This window comes from Oryx dammah, unplaced genomic scaffold, assembly GCF_014754425.2.
Source record: "Oryx dammah isolate SB20612 unplaced genomic scaffold, SCBI_Odam_1.1 HiC_scaffold_9, whole genome shotgun sequence".
Lineage (NCBI taxonomy): Eukaryota > Metazoa > Chordata > Mammalia > Artiodactyla > Bovidae > Oryx > Oryx dammah.
Window position 1 is genome coordinate 57,473,675 of NW_024070193.1, and position 21,271 is coordinate 57,494,945.

Genomic DNA, 21,271 nt, shown 5'->3' on the forward strand with positions numbered 1-21,271 from the left:
TAAGACGGAAGTTATTTCCTAAGGAGTTCTGGTTAATGCAAATGCATAACACACGTTAAAGGAAGGGAGGCGGCTCAGAAGGGTAGAAAACATTTTTATGTTTAAATTTTTCTCGTCTTGTCATAAAATATGAATGTTATTTCATCAGTTCCCCCCCCCATCATTAATTTTTTGATAGCATTTGGTGATCAAATATTTGGTTCTCTGATGCCAGGGCGGTTGCTTCCGTGCCCTAGGTCCGTCATGTCCTTTGGTTGTGGGTCTTAATGGCTGATTTTAGGGAGTTGTACCAGTCCGGTGTCTGGCGAGGACTACTGGTCAGCCCAGTGTCTGACAGGAGCGCTGCCCGTTCTGCCTTGCAGTTGCATTGTGCGTGCTCATTAGTCTATAGACGGCTGTCTGTGTCATCAAAACTGGCAGGAGGAGAACCTTCCCGGCAGTCCAGTGGTTAGTACACTGGTTTCCCCTGCAGCATTGGATTCCTGACCAGGAGACCAGGATCCTGCCTACCATGCTACATGGCCAGAAAATTGGAGGGGCGGAAATTGACGATAGAAGTAACAGTGCCAATAGTAAATGTTTAAGCCAAGATCCTCCTAAAGTAAAGCATTTTCCTAGTATGGTTTCTAAACTGGGAACAAATTTGACTCTTCGAATATACTATAAGATGGGTTAACAAATATCTTGGCTAAATGGTCTTATAGTTGGAAAACTGATAGAAACCCCGCTGCTGCTGCTGCTAAGTCACTTCAGTTGTGTCCGACTCTGTGCGACACCATAGATGGCAGCCCACCAGGCTCCTCTGTCCCTGGGATTCTCCAGGCAAGAACACTGGACTGGGTTGCCATTTCCTTCTCCAATGCATGAAAGTGAAAAGTGAACGTGAAGTCGCTCAGTCGTGTCCGACTCTTCACGACCCCATGGACTGCAGCCCACCAGGCTCCTCCGTCCATGGGATTTTCCAGGCAAGAGTACTGGAGAACATAAGCATCAAAGGCAAATTGGGAGGTTTGTTTCCAAAGGCTATCCATAGACGACCTTCAGGCCAGAGGAAACCAATTGTGAGCGCTCTAACCAACCTGGAGAGAGCTGGGGCCACACACTTGTTCTGTAACTCCATTAGGTTCATTAGGAGCTACCCAGTACTTAGCATCTAGTGAAAAAGAGTGATTATGGCCAGGTTCAGAACAAGTGTCGTTAACTGGCCAGGTAAGAAGGTCCCACGTAGTGGCATTAGAAGTAGTGGGTACTATGTATAGTTATTAGAGTTACTTCTAAAATAAAATAAGGGCCATCCAGTTAGAGCCTTGGAGAAGGCAGTGGCAACCGACTCCAGTACTCTTGCCTGGAAAATCCCATAGACGGAGGAGCCTGGTAGGCTGCAGTCCATGGGGTCGCAAAGAGTCGGACACAACTGAGTGACTTCACTTTCACTTTTCACTTTCATGCATTGGAAAAGGAAATGGCAACCCACTCCAGTGTTCTTGCCTGGAGAATCCCAGGGACAGGGGAGCCTGGTGGGCTGCCGTCTATGGGGTCGCACAGAGTCGGACACGACTGAAGCGACTTAGCAGCAGCAGCAGCTTTCTTTATTTACCTGATAAACATGCTGGAAACCTAAGAGTTTCCAGTTCCTGGAGGGATCAGGTAGAGAGAAAAGTTGTGGTTGGATGTGTGCTCAGTCGCACACATGTATAAATCTTAATTGTGTTGAATTTTATTTCTGACTTTGCAACACGATGGACTATAGCCCGCCAGGCTTCTCTGTCCATGGGATTCTTCAGGCAAGAATACTGGAGTGGGTTGCCATTCCCTTCTGCAGGGGATCTTCGCCAACCCATCGGATCCGGGTCTCCTACGCTGCAGGCAGACCCTTCACCTTCTGAGCCACCAGATGGAAGGCGGTTCAGGCAGAGGGTGTGTGCGGCGGGCACTCACAGCGGGACAGGTGGGAGCAGTGGCTGCATCAGTCTTTGGCCAGTGTAGCCTGGTGGGCTGCAGTCCACGGGGTCTCGAGTCAGACACGACTGAGCGATTTCACTTTCACTTTTCACTTTCATGCATTGGAGAAGGAAATGGCAACCCACTCCAGTGTTCTTGCCTGGAGAATCCCAGGGACGGGGGAGCCTGGTGGGCTGCTGTCTATGGGGTCGCACAGAGTCAGACACGACTGACGCGACTTAGCGGCAGCAGCAGCAGGAGCTAGCCCTACAAATATTTTCTCCTGCTATAATTCAATTTTAGAAATAAGAGAAACTTTTATTTAAATTTTTTATTTTTTAAATTGTGAAGGTATGATAACACATTTATGGGAGATTTGGAAAATACAAAACAAAGTTACATATAGTTCCACTTTATATTACAATTATTTAAGTAACTAAACTAAGATTTTTAGTTGGAATTTCAATGTGAAACTCTCAAAACTTAATAGAATGAGTAGACAGAAAAGTAGAAGGATATAGTAGACTTGAAAAGCCCTATGAACCAATTCAACATAATTAAGATTCATATAGGTTTTATACAAATTCTGTTCAAGTTCCCAGGAGACACTGGAACATAGCCAGGGACATAAAACAAGGTGCAAAATGTCATGGTCTAAAGATTTTGAAATCATAGAGTCTGTTCTCTTATCACGTGGAATTATGTTAGAAATGAATATCAAAAGATATTTTAAAATAACCCACATGTTTTCAAGTACAATGTGACATTTTCCAAGAGAGATCTTTGACTTAGCCATTGAAAGCCTTGAGAAGGTTAAAAGACTGAACAAACACAGAGGGTGATTGCAGAGAATAAAGTATTTAAATGAGAAACTGATATGAAAGATACTTTAAAAACCTCATGTATTTGGAAATTAGATGTCCACTTTTAAATGATGGATGTATCTAAGAAGCCATAACAAGGAAAATTAGAAAATATTTATAATAAAAAGGAAAAGAGAATTTATCGGAGTTTGTGGCATGCCGCTGAAGGTGTTCAGTGCAGCTGAGTGCAGTGTGGACTCTTGACTAAGGTGGGAAGGCAGTAATGGACACGAGCATAAAGTTTTGTGGGGTTTGAATAGAATCTGTACTTTAGTCATTTGTTTTTTTTTAATGACGTAGTATTTCTTGATATTCTCAGAGTTGGATTAAAAGTTTCAAGCCTCATTCAAATAGTTTTTTTAAAAATCACTAAAATAATAAGCATTCTAGACTTTTAGCAGGAATACTAGATGCCAGAATAAATGGAACTATTATCAAAATTTCAAGTGAATATAGTTACAAATCTGTCATTCTATTCATACTTGGTCAAACAAGTGGAATCAAAATCTCACAAATTTTTTAGCTAAGCAGAAATTCATAAGTTTTCTGAAGTATATATATATATATTGTATATATAGGTATGTATATAGGTATGCAAAAGCTTTTCTGCTACACTTGATAAAGGCTTGGGAAAGAATAACAAAAAAAGATGGAGAAATTGGAAAATATAAACTAAATGAAATGGCAGCACTGAATATGAAATAGAAAAAGTGAAACAAACTGGAAAGAACTAGAAATAAAGATCATCATATAGTCCTGTTGTTTGTAAACATGGCTGCTCATTAGAGTCATACCTCGAGCTTTGGAGGAAAAACAATACCTAGGCACCTGTACTTTTCAAAAAATTCCAAGATTATGCTAATGTGCATCCAGATTTTAAAAAGTGATTATAGGTTTTTCTATTAAATGGTAGCTTCTGTGATACAGAAGTCTGTTATTTTCTGTTGGCCAGTCATGACACAGTGGTATTAAAATGAACACTATAGGAAAAGATGTTTATCAGCTTCCACAAAAAATAAAATTGCCAACCATAAGGGAAGCATGATTAACCTAAGAGTATAAAATAATTACAATTTGAGGGGTTTAGTAGAGTGACGTTAAGTGGAAGTACATACCTGCATATGTTTTCATCCACACAGCCCAGTGTGTGTCTTTGGTACATTTAATCCATTTACATTTAAGGTAATTATTGACCTACATGATCATATTACCATTTTCTTAATTGTTTGGAGTTTATTCTTTGCAGGTCTTTTCCTTCTCTTGTGTTTCCTGCCTAGAGAAGTTCCTTTAGCATTTGTTGTAAAGGTTGTTTGGTGGTGCTGAGTTCTCGTTAACTTTTGCTTGTCTGAAAACCTTTTGATTTCTCTGTCAAATTTGAACAAGCATCTTGCTGGGTAACGTATTCATGGTTTTAAGTTCTTCACTTTTATCACTTAAAATATATCATGCCGTTCCCTTCTGGCTTGAAGAGTGTCTGTTGAGAAATCAGCTGAAAACCTTACGAGAGTTCCGTTGTATGCTATTTGTTGTTTTTCCCTTGTTTCTTCTAAGATTTTATCTTTGTCTATAATTTCTGTCAGTTTGATTACTGTGTGTGGTCCTCCTTGGGTTTATCTTGCCCGGAGCTCTGTGTGCTTCCTGAGCTTGGTTGACTATTTCCTTTCCCATGTTAGAGAAGTTTTCAGCTGTTAATCTCTTCATGTATTTTCTCAGGTCCTTTCTCTCTCTCTCCTCCCCTTCTGGGACCCCTATAATGTGAATGTTGTTGCATTTAATGTTGTCCCGGAGGACTTGTAGGCTGTCTCCATTGGTTTTTTTCCCCCATTCTTTTTTCAATATTATGTTTCGCAGCAGCAGTTTCCACCATTCTGTCTTCCGGGTCACTCATCGTTCTGCTGCCTCAGTTATTCTGCTGTTGATTCCTTCTAATGTGTTGTTCATCTCTGTTTGTTCTTCCATTCTTCTAGGTCTTTAGTAAACATTTCTTGCATCTTCTCCTTTCTTTTTCTGAGATCCTGGGTCATCTTCACTATCGTTATTTGGAATTCTTTTTCTAGAAGGTTGCCTAGCTCCACTTCATTTAGTTCTTTTTGTGGAAGTTTGTCCTGTTCTTTCTTCTGGGAGTTAGCCCTCTGCCTTCTCATTTCAGTTATTCTGTGGTTGTAGCGTTCAGTCTGGAACCTGTGGGACTGCAGGTCTTCTTGCTTCTTCTGTCTGCCCCCTGGTGGATGAGGCTGATGGGAGGGCCTGCTGGGGAAATCTGGGCACGCTTATAGCATGTTGAAAAGCAGAGACATTACTTTGCCAACAAAGGTCTGTCTAGTCAAGGCTGTGGTTTTTCCAGTGGTCATGTATGGATGTGAGAGCTGAACTGAAGAAAGCTGAGCACCAAGAAATTGATGCTTTTGAGCTGTGGTGTTGGAGAAGACTCTTGAGAGTCCCTTGGACTGCAAGGAGATCCAATCAGTCCATCCTAAAGGAGATCAGTCCTGGGTGTTCTTTGGAAGGACTGATGCTGAAGCTGAAACTCCAGTACTTTGGCCACCTCATGCGAAGAGTTGACTCATTGGAAAAGACTCTGATGCTGGGAGGGACTGGAGAGAGAGGATGAGATGGCTGGATGGCATCACTGACGCAATGGACGTGAGTCTGAGTGAACTCCGGGAGTTGGTGATGGACAGGGAGGCCTGGCGTGCTGCGATTCATGGGGTCGCAAAGAGTCAGACACTGAGTGACTGAACTGAACTGATGATCCGTGAAACCTTAATCCAGGATCTGCTGATGGGTGGGGCTGTGCTCCCTCCTGTTGGTTGTTCAGCCTGAGGTGATGAGCTCTATGATATGCTCAGTGGTGACCTCCAAGAGGTCTCACTTGCCAAGGGGCATCTCCTAGGACTGCTGCCTCCAGTTCCCCTGTCCCTGTGGCAGGCACTGCTGACTCACACCTTCACAAGAGACTCTCCAACACTAGCAGGTAGGTCTGGTTCAGTCTCCTTCCCCCTGGGTCCTGGTGCATGCAAGATCTTGTTTGTGCCCTCCAAGAGTGGAGTGTCTGTTTCCACCTGGCCTTTGGAAGTCATGAAATCAAATCCTGCTGGCCTTCAAAGTCAGATTCCCTGAGATTCCAAGTCCCTGTTGACTAAAAAGATGCACAGCATGAGAGTTCCAAGGTAAGTTGTAATTGGGGCAAAGTGAGGACTACAGCTCGGGAGACAGCAGCTCAGATAGCTTTGAGAAAGTTAGAGGCAGTGGAGGAGGAAAGTCAATGTAGAAGATTTTGGTGAAAGGGGAGTTCAGTGCAATCAAGCCCTCACTTTATATAAGGAGCTCATGTCACCACAAAGGGATTGAGTGCTTTGCTAGATATGAAGAGATATAAGGATCCCTTGGGATCATGAAATAAGTTCCTGAAAATAAGTATCTAAAGACCTGTTATACCAGTTTCCCTGGAGCACAGAGGGCCCCACTCTCCACCCTGAATTCAAGGGCTGTCGCAGGCCAGCAGCTGCAGCAGCACAGGCTTCAGCCTCTGCAGAGGCAGATGCCAGGTGCCCTTGTTGTTGCTCACTCGCTGGAAAATGCTCTTGGCAAGTGCCAGTTTGTGGTGGACATTCCTTTGCTGCATCCCCAGGCTGGGAAGCCTGACAGGGCTCCAGATCTTTACAAGAGTGGGAGAACTTCTTTGGTATTATTGTTCTCCAGTTTGTAGGTCACCCATCTGGCAAGTGTGGAATTTGATTTTATCGTGATTGTCTCTCCCTCCCCCCCACCCACTGTCTTGTTGTGGCTTCTCCTTTGTCTTTGGACACGGCGTGTCGTTCTTTGGTGGGTTCCAGTGTCAGTCTGTTGATGGTTGTTCAGCTGCTAGTTGTGATTTCGGTGCTTTTGGAGGAGAAGATGAGCACACATCCTTCTGCTGCACCATCTTAATTTGATCTCTCTAGAAATGAGAATAACTCTTACCACCCTTGTTTATAGTAGACCTTGCAGGCAGGGTTCCAGGCAACAAACTGACAAGGTAAGAATTAACCTTCTGCTGGCCTCTCTGACTGTGCGTGCAAAGATCGGGTTTGGAATGCCAAAAAAGAGCCCCATCTTGGCTGTTACGGCCAGGATTCCTTTATTTCCTAATTAAGGAAGCCCTTGTAAGCGTGTCTAAACCCAGCTCTATTCCCATAGATGGCAGTCTGTCTAGGAGCTGTTTGGTCTTTAAGGCGAAGTTTCCCATTATCAGTTTGGTACTTCAGTGCAGATATGAGACATGCTCTGAACAGCTCTGTAAAGATGGGACTGTGCATGAGATGTGTGCTGTTTATCCTTGGACCAGTTCCACTCTCAACATTTCTCGGTTTTTCCCTCCTGCAGTATATCCTCTGAGAGTGCTCAGGGTGAAACAGGTCTCTGTGGGGCTCCCGGGCAGGAAGGCTTTCTTGACTCCAGCCTTTGCTGTGAGTCCCAAAGGGCAGATTCTGAACTGTTGCTAATGCATGATCCCGGAAGGGAATGGATTTAAAGACGGGATGGGCAACCAAGAAATAGTAGTGCAGCCTTGGAGCAGGGTCCCGGTTCCACCTCAGGGGGCACAGTAACAATGTTTTTAAGTTCTTTAAGATGGCAGCATTCTTCATACCAGAGAAAGGCCACCTGAGGCTACATTAAAGAGAATCTCAGCAAGATTACCTGAGACCAGATTAGTGGACTACAGGCCCTGTACACTCCCTAATCTTACCAGCAGCTCCGCCCTTGAACCAAATGCCTCATTAAATCTTCAGTTTTCACGGCAGGAGCCTCCTGTGTCCTTTTCCCTGACAGAGCAGTAAAGCTGTTCTCTTCTGTTGGGTTGGCCAAGAGGTTCATTTAGATTTTTCTGTAAGATGCTGTGGAAAAAACCCAAACTTAGCTAACCCCATTCTTCACCCAAAACCCTGTCTCCGAGATTTGACTTGGCACCCGTTCACAGAGGCCAAGGTTTTGGCATCGAGCACAAGGCGATGGGACTCTGCAGGGTGCACTCTTGGAAGAGCTGTACTTACTCAGTGGTTGTGGTGGGTTACCTCGTAGGGCTGCAGCGTCATGAGGGTTGGTCCTCAGATACTTCCACTAGGTTCTTAGGAGCAGGCAACCCTTCTTCTTCAGAGCAGGATTAATTCATTCTCTCATTTCACTAGCAAAAGTTCGGTCAGACCATATATTGACTTGTTTTTAAAATTTAAATCTGACAAAAACCTTAAGTCCCCTGACTAGGAAATTCATGGTCATCCTTCAGACTTAATAAGGTAAAGCACCTTGAATAAAATTTTTAACATCATCACTTAAAAGTAATGAAACCCATGTATCAGGAGAAGTCACCAGAACACCTGAGCTGGTGGGGCTCAGGGAGCCTATGCTGGTTCTGAGCACTGGTTCAAGGTAGACTCCAGGTGGCCTGTGATGGTAAGATATGCATGTCAATGAAAAGATGAGCAAGTCTATCTGAGAAAGAAATGGAAGATGTTATTTGAGCCAACCTGGAGTTTGTACCGGGAGACATTCTTTCAGAACGTTTTGAGGACTGCTCCACCTATTAGAGGTCAGAGTATGATCACGTTTTTGAAACAAAAGGTTATACTTTGAGTGATGTATTATTGACAGTTTATATACAGTCTAAGGAAAAGGCAGTGGCACCCCACTCCAGTACTCTAGCCTGGAGAATCCCATGGACAGAGGAGCCTGGTAGGCTGCAGTCCACGGGGTCGCACAGAGTCAGGCACGACTGGGCAACTTCACTTTCCCTTTTCACTTTCATGCACTGGAGAAGGAAATGGCCCCCACTCCAGTGTTCTTGCCTGGAGACTCCCAGGGACGGGGGAGCCTGGTGGGCTGCCGTCTATGGGGTCACACAGAGTCGGACACGACTGAAGCGACTCAGCAGCAGCATGCAGTCTAAATCTGCAGATGCCAAGTGAGTAGTAGGTCGTGGGTCATGGTGGCCCCTAGGAAAATTTAGGAAAGAAGTTCTCTCCTAAAGTCTGGCTGATACACATGCACAGGGAAAGGAGGTGATCTGGAGAGGCTGAAGAAACATTCATGTTTAAATTTTTCTTGTCTCGCCTTAACACCTTCCAGGTTTCTCTGGCTGATCTAAGGATTAAATTGACACGAGGTAGTTTAACAGGAGAAAATCAAACAAAAATTTAATAACGTGTATACACGGGAGAGACCCAGGAGAACTGAGTAACTCGACAGAGTACCCAAAGCCCTCACCGAGAGAGGCCAGCAGCCTTACAGATGGAGATTTCCCACATAAATGTAAATGCTTCTTACAAAAGGGTAACTACTCTTTGGTTTTCATAGTCTTTCCCCTGCTTCTGCAGTTACTTAGGAAATGACCAAAGAGACGTATTTTGGTGGCAAATTCTGCTTTCCTACTATGGGGAAACACTTGTACGTGGCATATGGTTAGCGATCAATAAATAGTAAATATTAGGATGATTAAATATGACAGGATAATCATATTTTTTTCTGGAAAAAAGACTAATCTGGTGTCAGAAGATAATTCTATTTTTTCTAGTCTCTCATCTCATTATATGTAGCATATCTCAGCTGAGGATCCTCTTGGTGTTGACTGTAGTCAAGACTGAAAGTCAGGGTCTCCTAAAATAATTCTGATGAGTAATGCTTGCGTTTTTTCCTTTTATGTCTCTCCTGTAGTCTTTAGAAACTACTGCTCGCTTTTCTGCCACCTCCTCTGGCAAGTTGTCTCCATCTTTCTCCGTTAACATTGGCGATGCTGTGATTTGTAAGAAATGCACGTGTAGTCACTCACATGACTGAAGCATATTGCACACGTCCATTTGGTCTTCATCCATGGTTCCGTGACTCAAGGGAGCATCTTTTGTCCTAACGTTTGGTCTCCTTACGCAGAGCAGACCTTCCCCCTTGCCTGGATTTATGTTAGTGAGGTGACTCTTGGAAACCACCTAACGATGGGGGCTGTTTGCCAGAGGATCTCACCAGCTGATTAGCAGATTAGCACTTTTAGTTCCCCTGACCTGGGCTGTTGAGGTGGGTGTCAGAGAGGCTGAGTCAATTTCCAGTGATTCAGTCAGTCGTGCTTATGTAATGAGGCCTCTATTAAAAACCTAAAGATGAGAGGGTCAGAGAACTTCCAGGTGGGTGAACCAGAATGTTTTCAGTGCCCGGTGCTGGCCGCCAACTCCACAAGGGCAGAGGCTCCTTTGTTCAGCACCTCACCCTGCCTGTTTCTACATCTGCTGTTGGGTCATATCTTTTAATAGTAATCAAGTGAGTAAATGGGTTTGAGTAATCAAATATAAGAAGGTCATGAGAACCTTTGCTTTATAGCCAGTTGGTCAGATGTACGAGTAACAATCTGGACTTGGTGATTGGCATCCTGAACTGGAGGGAACCATTGGAACCTCTGGTTTGCAGCTAGCAACCTGGGCTTGCCATTGGCTTCTGAAGTGGGGGCAGGTGCCGTGGGGCTGAGCCCTTTCCCTGAGGAATCTGATGCCATGTCCAGTAAAGTGTCTGAGTTGAGTTGTAGGGCCCCCAGCTGGTGTCCAGAGCACTGGCAGTTGATGGTGTGGAGATGCTGCCACCTCCACATTGGAATTGGGTGACCAAAGCTCCTTTTAATCATTCTTGGAAGTTTCATTTTTTAATACCGCAGAGTATATTCCTTAAATTGAAATGAGACTTAAAATTACGAGGACTGATGACTCACAGTTCAGCTTAACATTTTTTACTCCAGCGTTCTGATTTGCATAGACCTGTATTAGAGCCTGGCAATCAGTAATTTTGAAGAGAACCCCAAATGATTCTAAGGTAGTTGTCCATTCGTCACTTTGCAAACACTACTCTAGGTCAGCTCAGTTTGTTTAGAATATTCTTATACAAGACAGTCTTTTTGGTTGATCTTTCTTATCTTTGATAATGATATCCTGCTCATGGTACTCACTTTTTAAAGATGAAAATAAACACAAGTTTGTTATTTTAAGATAATTTAAGTTATGGTAAATAAAGGTAGATTACAGTATACGGTAAAATTTGACAAATGTTAAAGCTGCCTTAGTCTGGTTTGTTAAGTTTATAATAGCCAGTTAGGCTTTTACCCTTTATCCAGAAAATCAGATTTTCCCAGGCCAATACTTTGGATATTTGTGAATATCACAAATACTTTTTACATCACAAAGAACATAAAACTGAATCTGACTTTACTGTGAGTGGACTGCTGAAGCTCCCTTTTACTTCTCTGTTGCAATGAGGTCGGAGAAGGGTGCTTGCATAAGCAATAAAGCCAAAGGTCACACATGGCCTATTTTGTTACTTTGCAGGCAGTTTTCCTTTCAGTATGGGGAAAAACACAGTGGGATACCTGCCTTGTATTATTTGGTGTCTTTCTAAGATCTCATTTTTCCCTGGCCCTGCAGCTTTTACTCTCTAGAAATTGGGTGTGTCTGGAGTCACACGATAAGCATTAATGTTTCTAATACTTACTTGATCTTATGTTTATTTTTGCAAGGATAGGAATCAAGTCTTCCATTTTCATTCATAATAAATTTGAATGGCAGTCACTGGAACAGTAAGCTTGATGCGTGGCGCTAGTGAATTTTCTCTTTGCTGTGCTTGTCTATTTCTCGCTCATCTTGGTTCAATTTCATAATCTTTATGGGCCCCAGTTTTCCCAGATGTGAAATGGGTCCAACAAGATTTTCCTACCTCATTGGTAATCATGAGAATTAATTGGGATAGCATTGGTGAACTACTTTGTGCAGTACTCAGTAGTTCATTTGAGTGTGAATATGTTTTATAGTTGTTGTATATGTGTTTTTCACATTCTTGACTCATATCCACGTTTTTCTTAAATTCCACGGAATAAGGATCAAATCCTATAGTCTCTTTATTATAAAGGACCATTTTCATTGGTTTCTATTCTGCTTTTCCAGTCTCATCGCCTGTTATTCTCTTCCTCATCCCTTCTCCCCATACTGGTTCAAGCCTTTGACCTTCTTACCACTGTTGGCAGCAAACGGTTAAAGTTTAAGTACTGTAAGTACAGTAAACATAACCACCCTCATGCATGGTTGAGAGTCAGTTGATATTTCCTGACCTTTGAAACTCCTCCCCCTCCCCACCTCTCAGTCGCTATAACATTCTGTATTGTTGCAAATATATTACTTCCCTTTATGGCATAATAACTATTTTACCACACAGCTATCTCCCACACTGAGTTTTCCTTGCTGAGTAAAGGATTATTTCGTGATAAAAATGCGTGCGTAGGAAATCACACCACTGATCTAGTTAGAACTTTGTGCAGAGCAAAGGCATAAAGGCTCGGATCTTCAAGGTGCACAAACTGTGGGACACCATCTGTTTCAACTCTGTAGAGCAATTTGACTTACTCCTTTAGCGGGGAAAAAGAATATTCCAGTTGAATAAATCCTGTCCATTTAGTTGGCTCTTAAGATATTATGTATATCAGACATCTAAGATGAGCACAATTTTACCTCTCCTTATGCTAGACCACATCCTGTCACTTACTAGCCGGTACTCTTACTCTGCTGTTCCTCTTTTAAGACATAATGTGTGTGTGACAGAGTCTTAGATGGAAATGTACATGGACACTTGAGGTGTACAGTATCGTATTTCTTTTTGGACAGGAAATAAGAGGATTTCAACTACTAGCAGTGTGATTGGAATGATGTTTACTGTTATTTCAGAATAGAGTTGAATCCAGAGAGGAGAAAGTAAACCCCTCAGGGGAAGAAAACTTTACCTCTTTATCCATCATTAGGAGAAAGTGCAGTTTGCGCTGGAAACAGCAGGAGTTAATTATGGTCATGAGGATCTACCACTTTGGGAGGATATAACAGGTCTTAGCCCTTAACTTTTTTGATAAACTGAGAAAGAATCTAACTTAAGAATAGGAGTTGCCCTACATGGTTAGAAGTTTTTAAATTGGTCATGGTGAAGAATGATTGAATAGTAGCTTTCACCTACTCAGACTTGTAGTAAAACACATTTATTTTAACCTAATTTTCCTATAATCCTTGATATAAACAAATCATTGGACATGTCAAACTCTGACTTTACTTGGGAGTAATTGGAAGCCTTCGGTTATAAAATCAGAAAAGCAATTACATTATGACAGAACAGACCCAGAAACACACACACACACCCTTTCCTTAATTTTCATGTTGTCTGAAATAAAGCAAAAGAGAGTTTACAAACTCGTTCATTTAGTTGTATAGCTGAAACTAACAGAACATGTGTAAATCAACCCTTCAGTAAAAAAAAAAAAATTAATAAACTATACAGTGGAGAAAAGACAGTGTCTTCAGTAAGCGGTGCTAAGAAAAGTGGACAATGCATGTAAAAGAGTGAAGTTACAACATTCTCGAACATCATATCCAAAACATAAAATAGATTAAAGACCTGAATGTAAGACCTGAAACTATAAAAGAAGAAAACAGGCAGAATGCTCTTTGACATAGATCATAGCAATTTTTTTTTTTCGGATCTGTCTCCTAAAGCAAAGGAAACAAAAGCAAAAGTTAACAAGTGGGACTTAATTTCACAGCAAGGAAAATCATTCACAAAATGAAAAGACAGTGTAATGAATGGGAGAAAATATTTGCAAATGATAAAATCAATAATGATAACATCCAGAATAACACAACTCAGCATCAAAAAAACAACCTTATTTTAAAATGGACAGAAGACCTGAATAGACAGTTTTCCGAAGAAGATAATACAGATGGCCAACAGACATGGGGAAAGATGGTCAGCATCATTAATTAGAGAAATGCAAATTCAAACTACAGTGGGATAGAATGAGACTATAATTCTGACATCTGTCAGAATGGCCATCATCAAAAAGACCACAAATAACAAATGCTGGCAAGGATGTGGAGAAAAGAGATCATTTGTACAGCATTGGTGGGAATGTAAATTGGTGCCACCACTGTGGAAAAGAGTATGAAGCTTTCTCAAAAAAGGAACAATAGAGTTACCATATGAACCAGCAAGTCCACTCTTGAGTATATATCCAAAAAAGGTAAAAACACTAACGAGGAAAGATAGCATGCACCCCATTGTTCATAGCAGCGCTGTTTACAATAGTCAAGATATGGGAGTAACCTGTGTCCATTGACTGATCAATGGAGAAAAAAGATATGGTGCGTGTGGACAATGGGATACAACTCAGCCATAGAAAAGAAGGAGAGTTTGCATTTGCAACAACGTGGATGAACTAGGAGGGTATTATGCTTAGTGAAGTAAGTCAGAGAAAGACCATCTGCATGGTGTCACTTACATGGGGAATCTGGAGATACTACTGTATATAAAATAAATGACCTGAAAGGATACACTACCCAACACAGGAAATAGAGCCAGTGTGTTGTAACTGTACATGGAATAGAACCTTTAAAATTGTGAATCACTCTGTTGTACACCTGAAACTTATATATACATCAGCTGTGTTTCAGTAAGAAAAAAGAAATGGGAGCTTTTAAACGTTTCAGCAGTGTTCGTATTATTCTCTCAATATCCTTTTTTCTGCTTATTTATTGTTAGACATTTCTATTTTATGTCTTTATTTTTAAACAGCTGTCATGGATGCACTGGTGGAAGATGATATCTGTATTCTGAATCACGAAAAAGCCCGCAGGAGAGACCCAGTGACTCCAGTCTCAATATATTCAGGAGATGAATCTGTTGCCTCACATTTTGCCCTCGTCACTGCATATGAGGACATTAAAAAAAGACTTAAGGATTCAGAGAAAGAGAACTCTTTCTTAAAAAAAAGAATCAGAATTTTGGAAGAAAAGGTAATTTGTCTATCACCTTCATTGTGTTTACGATTTAATAATTCAGAGTATTTGAAATTTTAAATATTTGTCTGCTCTGTCTTCCATGAGTGTACCAAATTTCCAAAGATAAGTCACTGCTAATCTCAAAACCCTGGACATTTTACTTGGCCTTCTGTGTTTCGCGTATCATAATGCTTAGTGAATGTGTGCAGAAGACGATTTAGCAACATGAAGGGATTAAAGTTCAAATGTTTTTCTTACCTCTTTCAGATTGCCTTACTGTGTGTATTTCATTCAGGATGTTTAAACCTATGCAAAAAATTGTATATCGAGAAAGGAAGAAGTTCCTGGAACATTGTTCCAATATGTTTAGTAGTGATTTTGTCAGGACTGAAATTTCACCAGGACTGACATCTTTACCTCAGCATTCTCTTTTGTTCTCAAACACATGTTAATAAGAATGTGTTTAACTGATGAATTAATGTCCTCTGTTTATACCTTTCTCATGCAGAAACTGTATATCCTAAATGTTACAGAAAACATAAGCCAGGTAGCTGACTCAATTATAAATCCTCATCTGCTTTGCTTATGTGTTGGGAAGTCTTCCTCACGTATCCATGTACTTTTAAAGTTTAACTGAGTTCCTGTTTCTTCAGATCATGCTTTATGATCCTCAGCTCTTCCATGTAGTGTGTTCAGACAGCAGCTTCCACAGAATGAGAAGGAGTGATCTAACTGTACAGACTTGAGGGTGGAGTTTGGTAGAGACTGACTCATTTGCAGGAAGTAAGAAAAGGAGGACTCGGTTGTAAAAATAATTGATTTCTTAATATTCATATGAATTTTCTTTAGTGACTATTAAATACATTTGTGACATACTGGGATAGAATGAAACAAGATATCATTTCGGAGTTTGTAGTTAGGTTTATTTTAAAAGTCAATAGAAAAATGTGGTAAGTAATATTGGAAATATTTCTGTACTTTGTGATCAACAGTCCTAATAATTTGTTCTGCATTAATACCGCACTTAATGAACTAACACTTCTATTCCTTAAAGTGTCAAGTACACACTAAATTGATATTCACTTTTCCGATGATGGAAAATAAACAGTGTGTTCTAGCTTGGAAAACAGAAGCTCCATGAAAGAATGATGTACTGTTTTAGTATGATGAATTATTATAAAAGATACAGCAAAGTATAAGATACTGATTAAGGAAAAGCATAAAAGAAGATTTTTAAATAGCTGTTCTGTGCTTTTTACTTCCTCGATCACTAAAGCGTAAACGTGTAGAGGTGGAGTGTGCACTTGATTGTGGTTGTGGTTCAGGCTTCTTCCCTGCATTAGTGTAAATAAAGTGAGATGCGGGGCCATCGGAAGGCTGACTTCTTCGCTGATGTCAAACGTCCTCGTAAGCTTCGTCTTCTGATTTTATGCCTTTAGCTTATAGGAGCTCGAAAGGATGAAGAAACAAGCTCTGTGGGACGGGAACAAGTAAATAAAGCCTATCACGCGTACCGAGAGGTCTGCATTGATAGGGATAATCTGAAAAACAAACTGGATAAAATGGTAGGTTGGCCTGTAAAGAATGGAATCTGTATGTTGCAAATGAGTTTTCTCCTTCAGGAGGTTTAAAATGAGAAATGAGAGATATTTACATTTATTAGACAAAAAATTTGCGTGCTCAAGGCAAAAGCAGAAAAATTTTTAATAGGAATATTTTTTACTTACTTCTTTATAAAGTAAGTAGTCAGTTTGTAATGATGTTTAGGTCTTAAGTATATCTAACACCACTAACTTATTTTGAAAAATTGTGACTCAGAGTTTATCATTGTTTTCTTTTCTATTTTTTTTTTTAAGCCAGTGAAAAAATGTCCTAAGTTAGGAAAAGAGATTGGTGAAAACTGCATTCAGTTTCCCACCTTGCTTTTAAGAGGCTGGAATCTGTTTTTTCAAATCTGCCTGAAAATGAATATATAACATAATACCAATCTTTAGATTTTATTGACTGTAATGTGGCATTTTCCCTACTTAACTAGAATAAAGACAACTCTGAATCTTTGAAAGTGTTGAATGAACAGCTACAATCTAAAGAAGTAGAACTCCTCCAGCTAAGGACAGAGGTGGAAACTCAGCAGGGTAGGCCACTTATTTGTTACAAATATTCTACCGCAATCAATACGATTTCCCATTCATGTGTTATATCCATGATCAGTTTTCTATGTCTGTGTGCTAAGGACTTACTTTTTACTTTGAGGGCTTATGTTAATTTCTGTGTTCTGCTTTTACCAAATATCAAATCCTTCTTAACTTCTCCTTCGGTGTGAATTGCACTTTTCCTAGAGAAAATTTGATGGTTGATTCGGGGCTGGTTTGTGATGAAGTAGGTGAAGAAAGGAATACAGTCCCATATTCTATAAAGCCTCTTGCCCACGTTGGGTACCCTGTCATTTAGTAGTTACAGCTGCTTTTTTGTTTGTTTTAATCCAGTTTCTGAAGGTTGTTAAAATGTGCAGCTGAGATGCTATGCTGAGAAGTTAGGATTGAGGTTGGGTAGTAGCCTGCCCCCATGCAAGCAGGCTCTGAGGGGACAGCTCAAGACGCGGCCTCTAAGAAGCCTGACGGCAGGTTGAGGGGGTATCTCTCATGGCAAGTGAGCGGGCCTTTTTCTATGGACAGAGTCTAAGGAACCAAGTCTTTAGTTCCTTAATAAGGATAAGGGTTCCTTAGTAAGGATATCCCTTAATAAGGATAAGGGCTAGTCCGTATCCAGTGGTGCTGCATTCGTACAGTAGAATGTTTATGAATGAAGTTGTTCAGAAGTCATGTTGTAGGCCTGATGGTCAAACTTCATCCTTTCTACAAGGACTGGATGGGATGATTAGCTGAGTGAGCCTCAGCTTACTCACGTCATTTCATTCTTAATCACTGTCTTAACCTTCACATATATATGTAATTGATCTGTCATTTCAGCATATGCTTGATATGCACTGTATATTTTAAAGTTTCAGGTTGACAAATTTGCTGTTTAAACAGAAAATCAGGAATGGGGGTGATGAATACATGCTATTGTATAAAATCAGATTGCTAATATCTCAGCTTGGACACTTGAAAGTACTTACTGTCTTTCAAAAACGTTTTAATTGTAGATGTTTTATATTGGTTTTTCTTTTACCTCCATTTTACTAACATAATCTTTTTTGAACTGCAGCCCATGTAGAAGTCAGAAATAACAATTTTAATGTCCATCCTTTTTGTAGTGATAAGAAATTTAAATCCTCCTTCATCAAACTGGGAGGTGGAAAAGTTAAGCTGCGACCTGAAGATCCATGGTTTGGAACAGGAACTGGAACTGATGAGGAAAGAATGTAGAGATCTCAAAACAGAGCTGCAGAAAGCCAGACAAACGGTACTACCAAGTCACTGACTCGAGAAACCCGGTGTGCTGTCTGCATCCTGTGTGGGGTTTATAACCAGGTGTCAGATCGCAGAGGCAATGTAAATTGTAGCTACTTAGAGAATTATATTCTGTGAAGATTCACCTTTATCTTCCCCTTTAATCGTTTTTGCTAAAATTTGGTAACTGTATACTTTTATCATAATTCCAGAATTACATGCTTTTGTTGTTTAAAAGCTAATTTTTGAAAACCTTATTAGTTAATTAAAGTTGTTCTTTCAGCTTCCTTTCTTTCAATCTCCTTAAGTCATTTTTTTCTCTGTAAAGTTTAAAGAGAACTCAAGTTTTAAGTTTTCCATTTTATTTAACTTAATAATTTGATTAATTTAGACATACAAGAGACTTGATTTTTAGAATTATTAAAACAAAACTTTTGAGCATCCACTAATTCTCAGAAGTCTAATACTTTCGGAGCAACTTTAGTTTTCAGCAGATAGCTAAGAATTCAAGAATTAGGGGCAGGGAAAGCAAAACAGAAAACCCTGCTGAGCTGCTAAGGTGTGTTTAGCCTGAAGTCATCCACTGAAACACAGGTTGCCTCTCAGATCATTCAGAGTCTGTCTGCTATTACAGTGACCCCTGGACAGTGTGAGTGTGACCAGCGGAGGTCCACTTATACAGAGATTTTTCCAAGAAATATGCAGTCAGTCTTCGGTAAACCTGCAGGTTGCACGTCTGTGGATCAGGGCCACCAGAGGTGGCTGCCGACTAGGCCGCTGGTTGTTGGTTGAGTTCATGGACACTGACCTGAAGATATGCAGGGGTGAACGTGGGACTTGAACATCCAAGTCGTTTTGGTACCTACTGCGAATTTTGGAACCAGGCTGCCATGGACACCGAGGGACAACTTTACATTAAGTTTGAAAAGCTTGGATATGTGTTTTCAGATGTCATGACAGAAAGGGCTGAGGGTAAAAAGAAGGAATGATAGAGAAGCAAAGCAGAGTGAGAGCAATGCTTTAGATGCAAAGTTTAAAACAATTATTATAAGAAATTGAAAAGTTAACTACTCCCTAGAGTTCAGTGGCAATTATATACATTCTGTACTCTCATATATTGCAATCTAAGGTAGCCTCTTGGACAGTTGTTTCACAGGGTCAGCCTTTCTGCCCATCAGAGCACCCAGCACTCCTGAGTAGCTGGGCCCCCACCCTGGGCTCTCCTGGGCAGCCAGTGCCTGAGAGAAGAGCTTCCCCACGTTGCCTGGGTGCCCGCCGGTGCTCTGACCCAAGCCCCACGTGTCCTTAGATGAGCTAACAGGCCCCTCTTCTGTACTGTGGTCTTTACTGAAGGTGACCACTGGTGAAGAAGGAGATAGGCAGTAAGAATAACACAGCATCCTGCCTTGGCCTCTACCCAGTAAATTCCTCTGCACTGGACAGGGAGAACCTGATTCGCAGCCCCCAGGCCTGACAAAGGGGAAATACCCCCTATAAGAATTACTCTCAACTCCTGTTAGAACCAAAAGAAAGCTCTTAGGAAAGAGGAACTTGACATCTGAAATTGGTTTTCCTAGCTTTGCCCCTGTGATCGCATACACAATTCCTTTCAGCAGCTCCGGCATTTTGTCCCACAAGCCCAGTCACCACTACTTTTAAAAAGATGTGCTTGCAAGAAAAGATTAAGTTAGGCAGTACGTAAAGCAGCATGGTGCCTAGCACATAGTTTGTGTTTCCAAAAAATGCAGTTAGGTTAATCCAGAAAAGCAGCACTTGAGGGGTCTGTCGGTGTAAGGGGTGTGTCTGTGTACCAGTGATACACAGTTAAATTCTTATTGTTTAATGCTTTCCACTAGGTGGCGCCAGGGGATTAAATTTGCTTTTAGCTTAATCCCTCTTTCACAAATCATAGAAAGACTTTTAAAGTCTTTTAAACATAGAAGAAACGTTAGAAATCACTTGTCTTGCTGCTGATGAAATTGAATCTCACACTCTAAAACTTTAAGAGTTTAAGGTGAGATAATGGAGGAATTTTTATGTTTTGAAGAAGGAATTTAAGATCCGTCCTTCATTAGAATGGCTAGGGGAAGGGAAGTTTAAACAGTGTTCACAACCAAAGACGAACCAGGGAGAGAGGGAGTGGAGATTTATCAAGGGTTCCGATATCACAATATCTTGATATTGTGGGATGTGTACATTTCAGTCTCGTTCAAAGGTGGTGCTGTCAGAGTCCTCTTGAATGTGGGAGTCAGCAAGCCAGCGAGAGACAGTTATGTTCATATGAATAATCTTAAATCTTCTGCAGCCATACTTAAAAATATTTTTAAGATGGTACTTCCTGTGAAACAGTAACATCTCTGAAGTATGAAATAACATCCTCCATGAAAGAATAGTGGGGCTTTGGTGGGTTCTTTTAAGTACGTCGTAAGCTAGGTAGATAGTGTTTGATATTAATGGGGTCAGAGTTTCAGGGTCAGTTCCACTGTGGGCCTTTTTTACTTTTTGTATGCTCTGGTTTTCAAGCCATTTGTATTCAGAACAGTGGGACCTTTGAGAAGGAGACACTAGGGCCAAAGTGTAGGGAACCCTGGTCGAATGGAGTTGGCACAGACGTCTGTGGTGGCTGGCGTCAGCCCCGTTAGAATCCCTGTTTGCTGTGCAGATTGCAGGTTCTGAGCAGCCCTGAAGTACAGGAACCTGTTTAACGGGAACAGTGCTTCCTAGGACTTTGTAGCTCTGAGCCTGTTCATGCGAAGCTTTAAACGTCAGATGGCAGGAGCTGAGCAGCAGATCTCGCAGTGCTTTTAGGACATGGCAGCTAAGAACCGGCCAGGACAGGGTCTTTGCATGTTAGAGACAGTTCCTTTGTGCTTTTTGTTACTTTACTTGAGACTTTTCTGAATCGTTAGGTGGTAGCTGGAGAAATACTTTACCAACCCAAACTGCTTGGTGTTTGGTGTTTAATTGGTTTTTAAAAAAACAAGGTTTCCATTATGCCTGTAAGAGTCAGACACAACTTGGCAACTGAACAAATAAGTATACTATTTAAGCTATTTAAGTAAGTAAGTATACTATTTACTTAATAAGTAAATAATACTGTAAGTAAAACGTGTATTTTTAATTAATTTAATTAATTATACAGAGAAACTAAAAGTGACTTGATCTGACTCCTTCCTTTCCTGTGAGGAAATGGAAAGGAACAGGTCCAAGGTTATGTCCTTTATTCGTGGTCAGACTCCCTCTGACTCAGGGGCCAGCT

At 41.1% G+C, this 21,271-nt stretch overlaps 1 protein-coding gene across 6 annotated transcripts in view; it reads left to right on the plus strand.

Moving 5' to 3' along the window:
* AZI2 (5-azacytidine induced 2) overlaps positions 1–21,271 on the plus strand; it is a 33,483-nt gene that overhangs the window by 3,524 nt on the left and 8,688 nt on the right. For all 6 annotated transcript variants that reach the window (XR_005722056.1, XR_005722057.1, XR_005722058.1 and 3 more), the window contains exons 2-5: positions 14,415–14,635; positions 16,060–16,185; positions 16,656–16,755; positions 17,877–18,025. Coding sequence is in view for 2 of the 6 variants with exons in the window: in XM_040246344.1 (XP_040102278.1) it covers positions 14,420–14,635; positions 16,060–16,185; positions 16,656–16,755; positions 17,877–18,025 (591 nt within the window). In the remaining 4 variants the exon portion in view is untranslated. The remainder of the gene's footprint in view (positions 1–14,414; positions 14,636–16,059; positions 16,186–16,655; positions 16,756–17,876; positions 18,026–21,271) is intronic.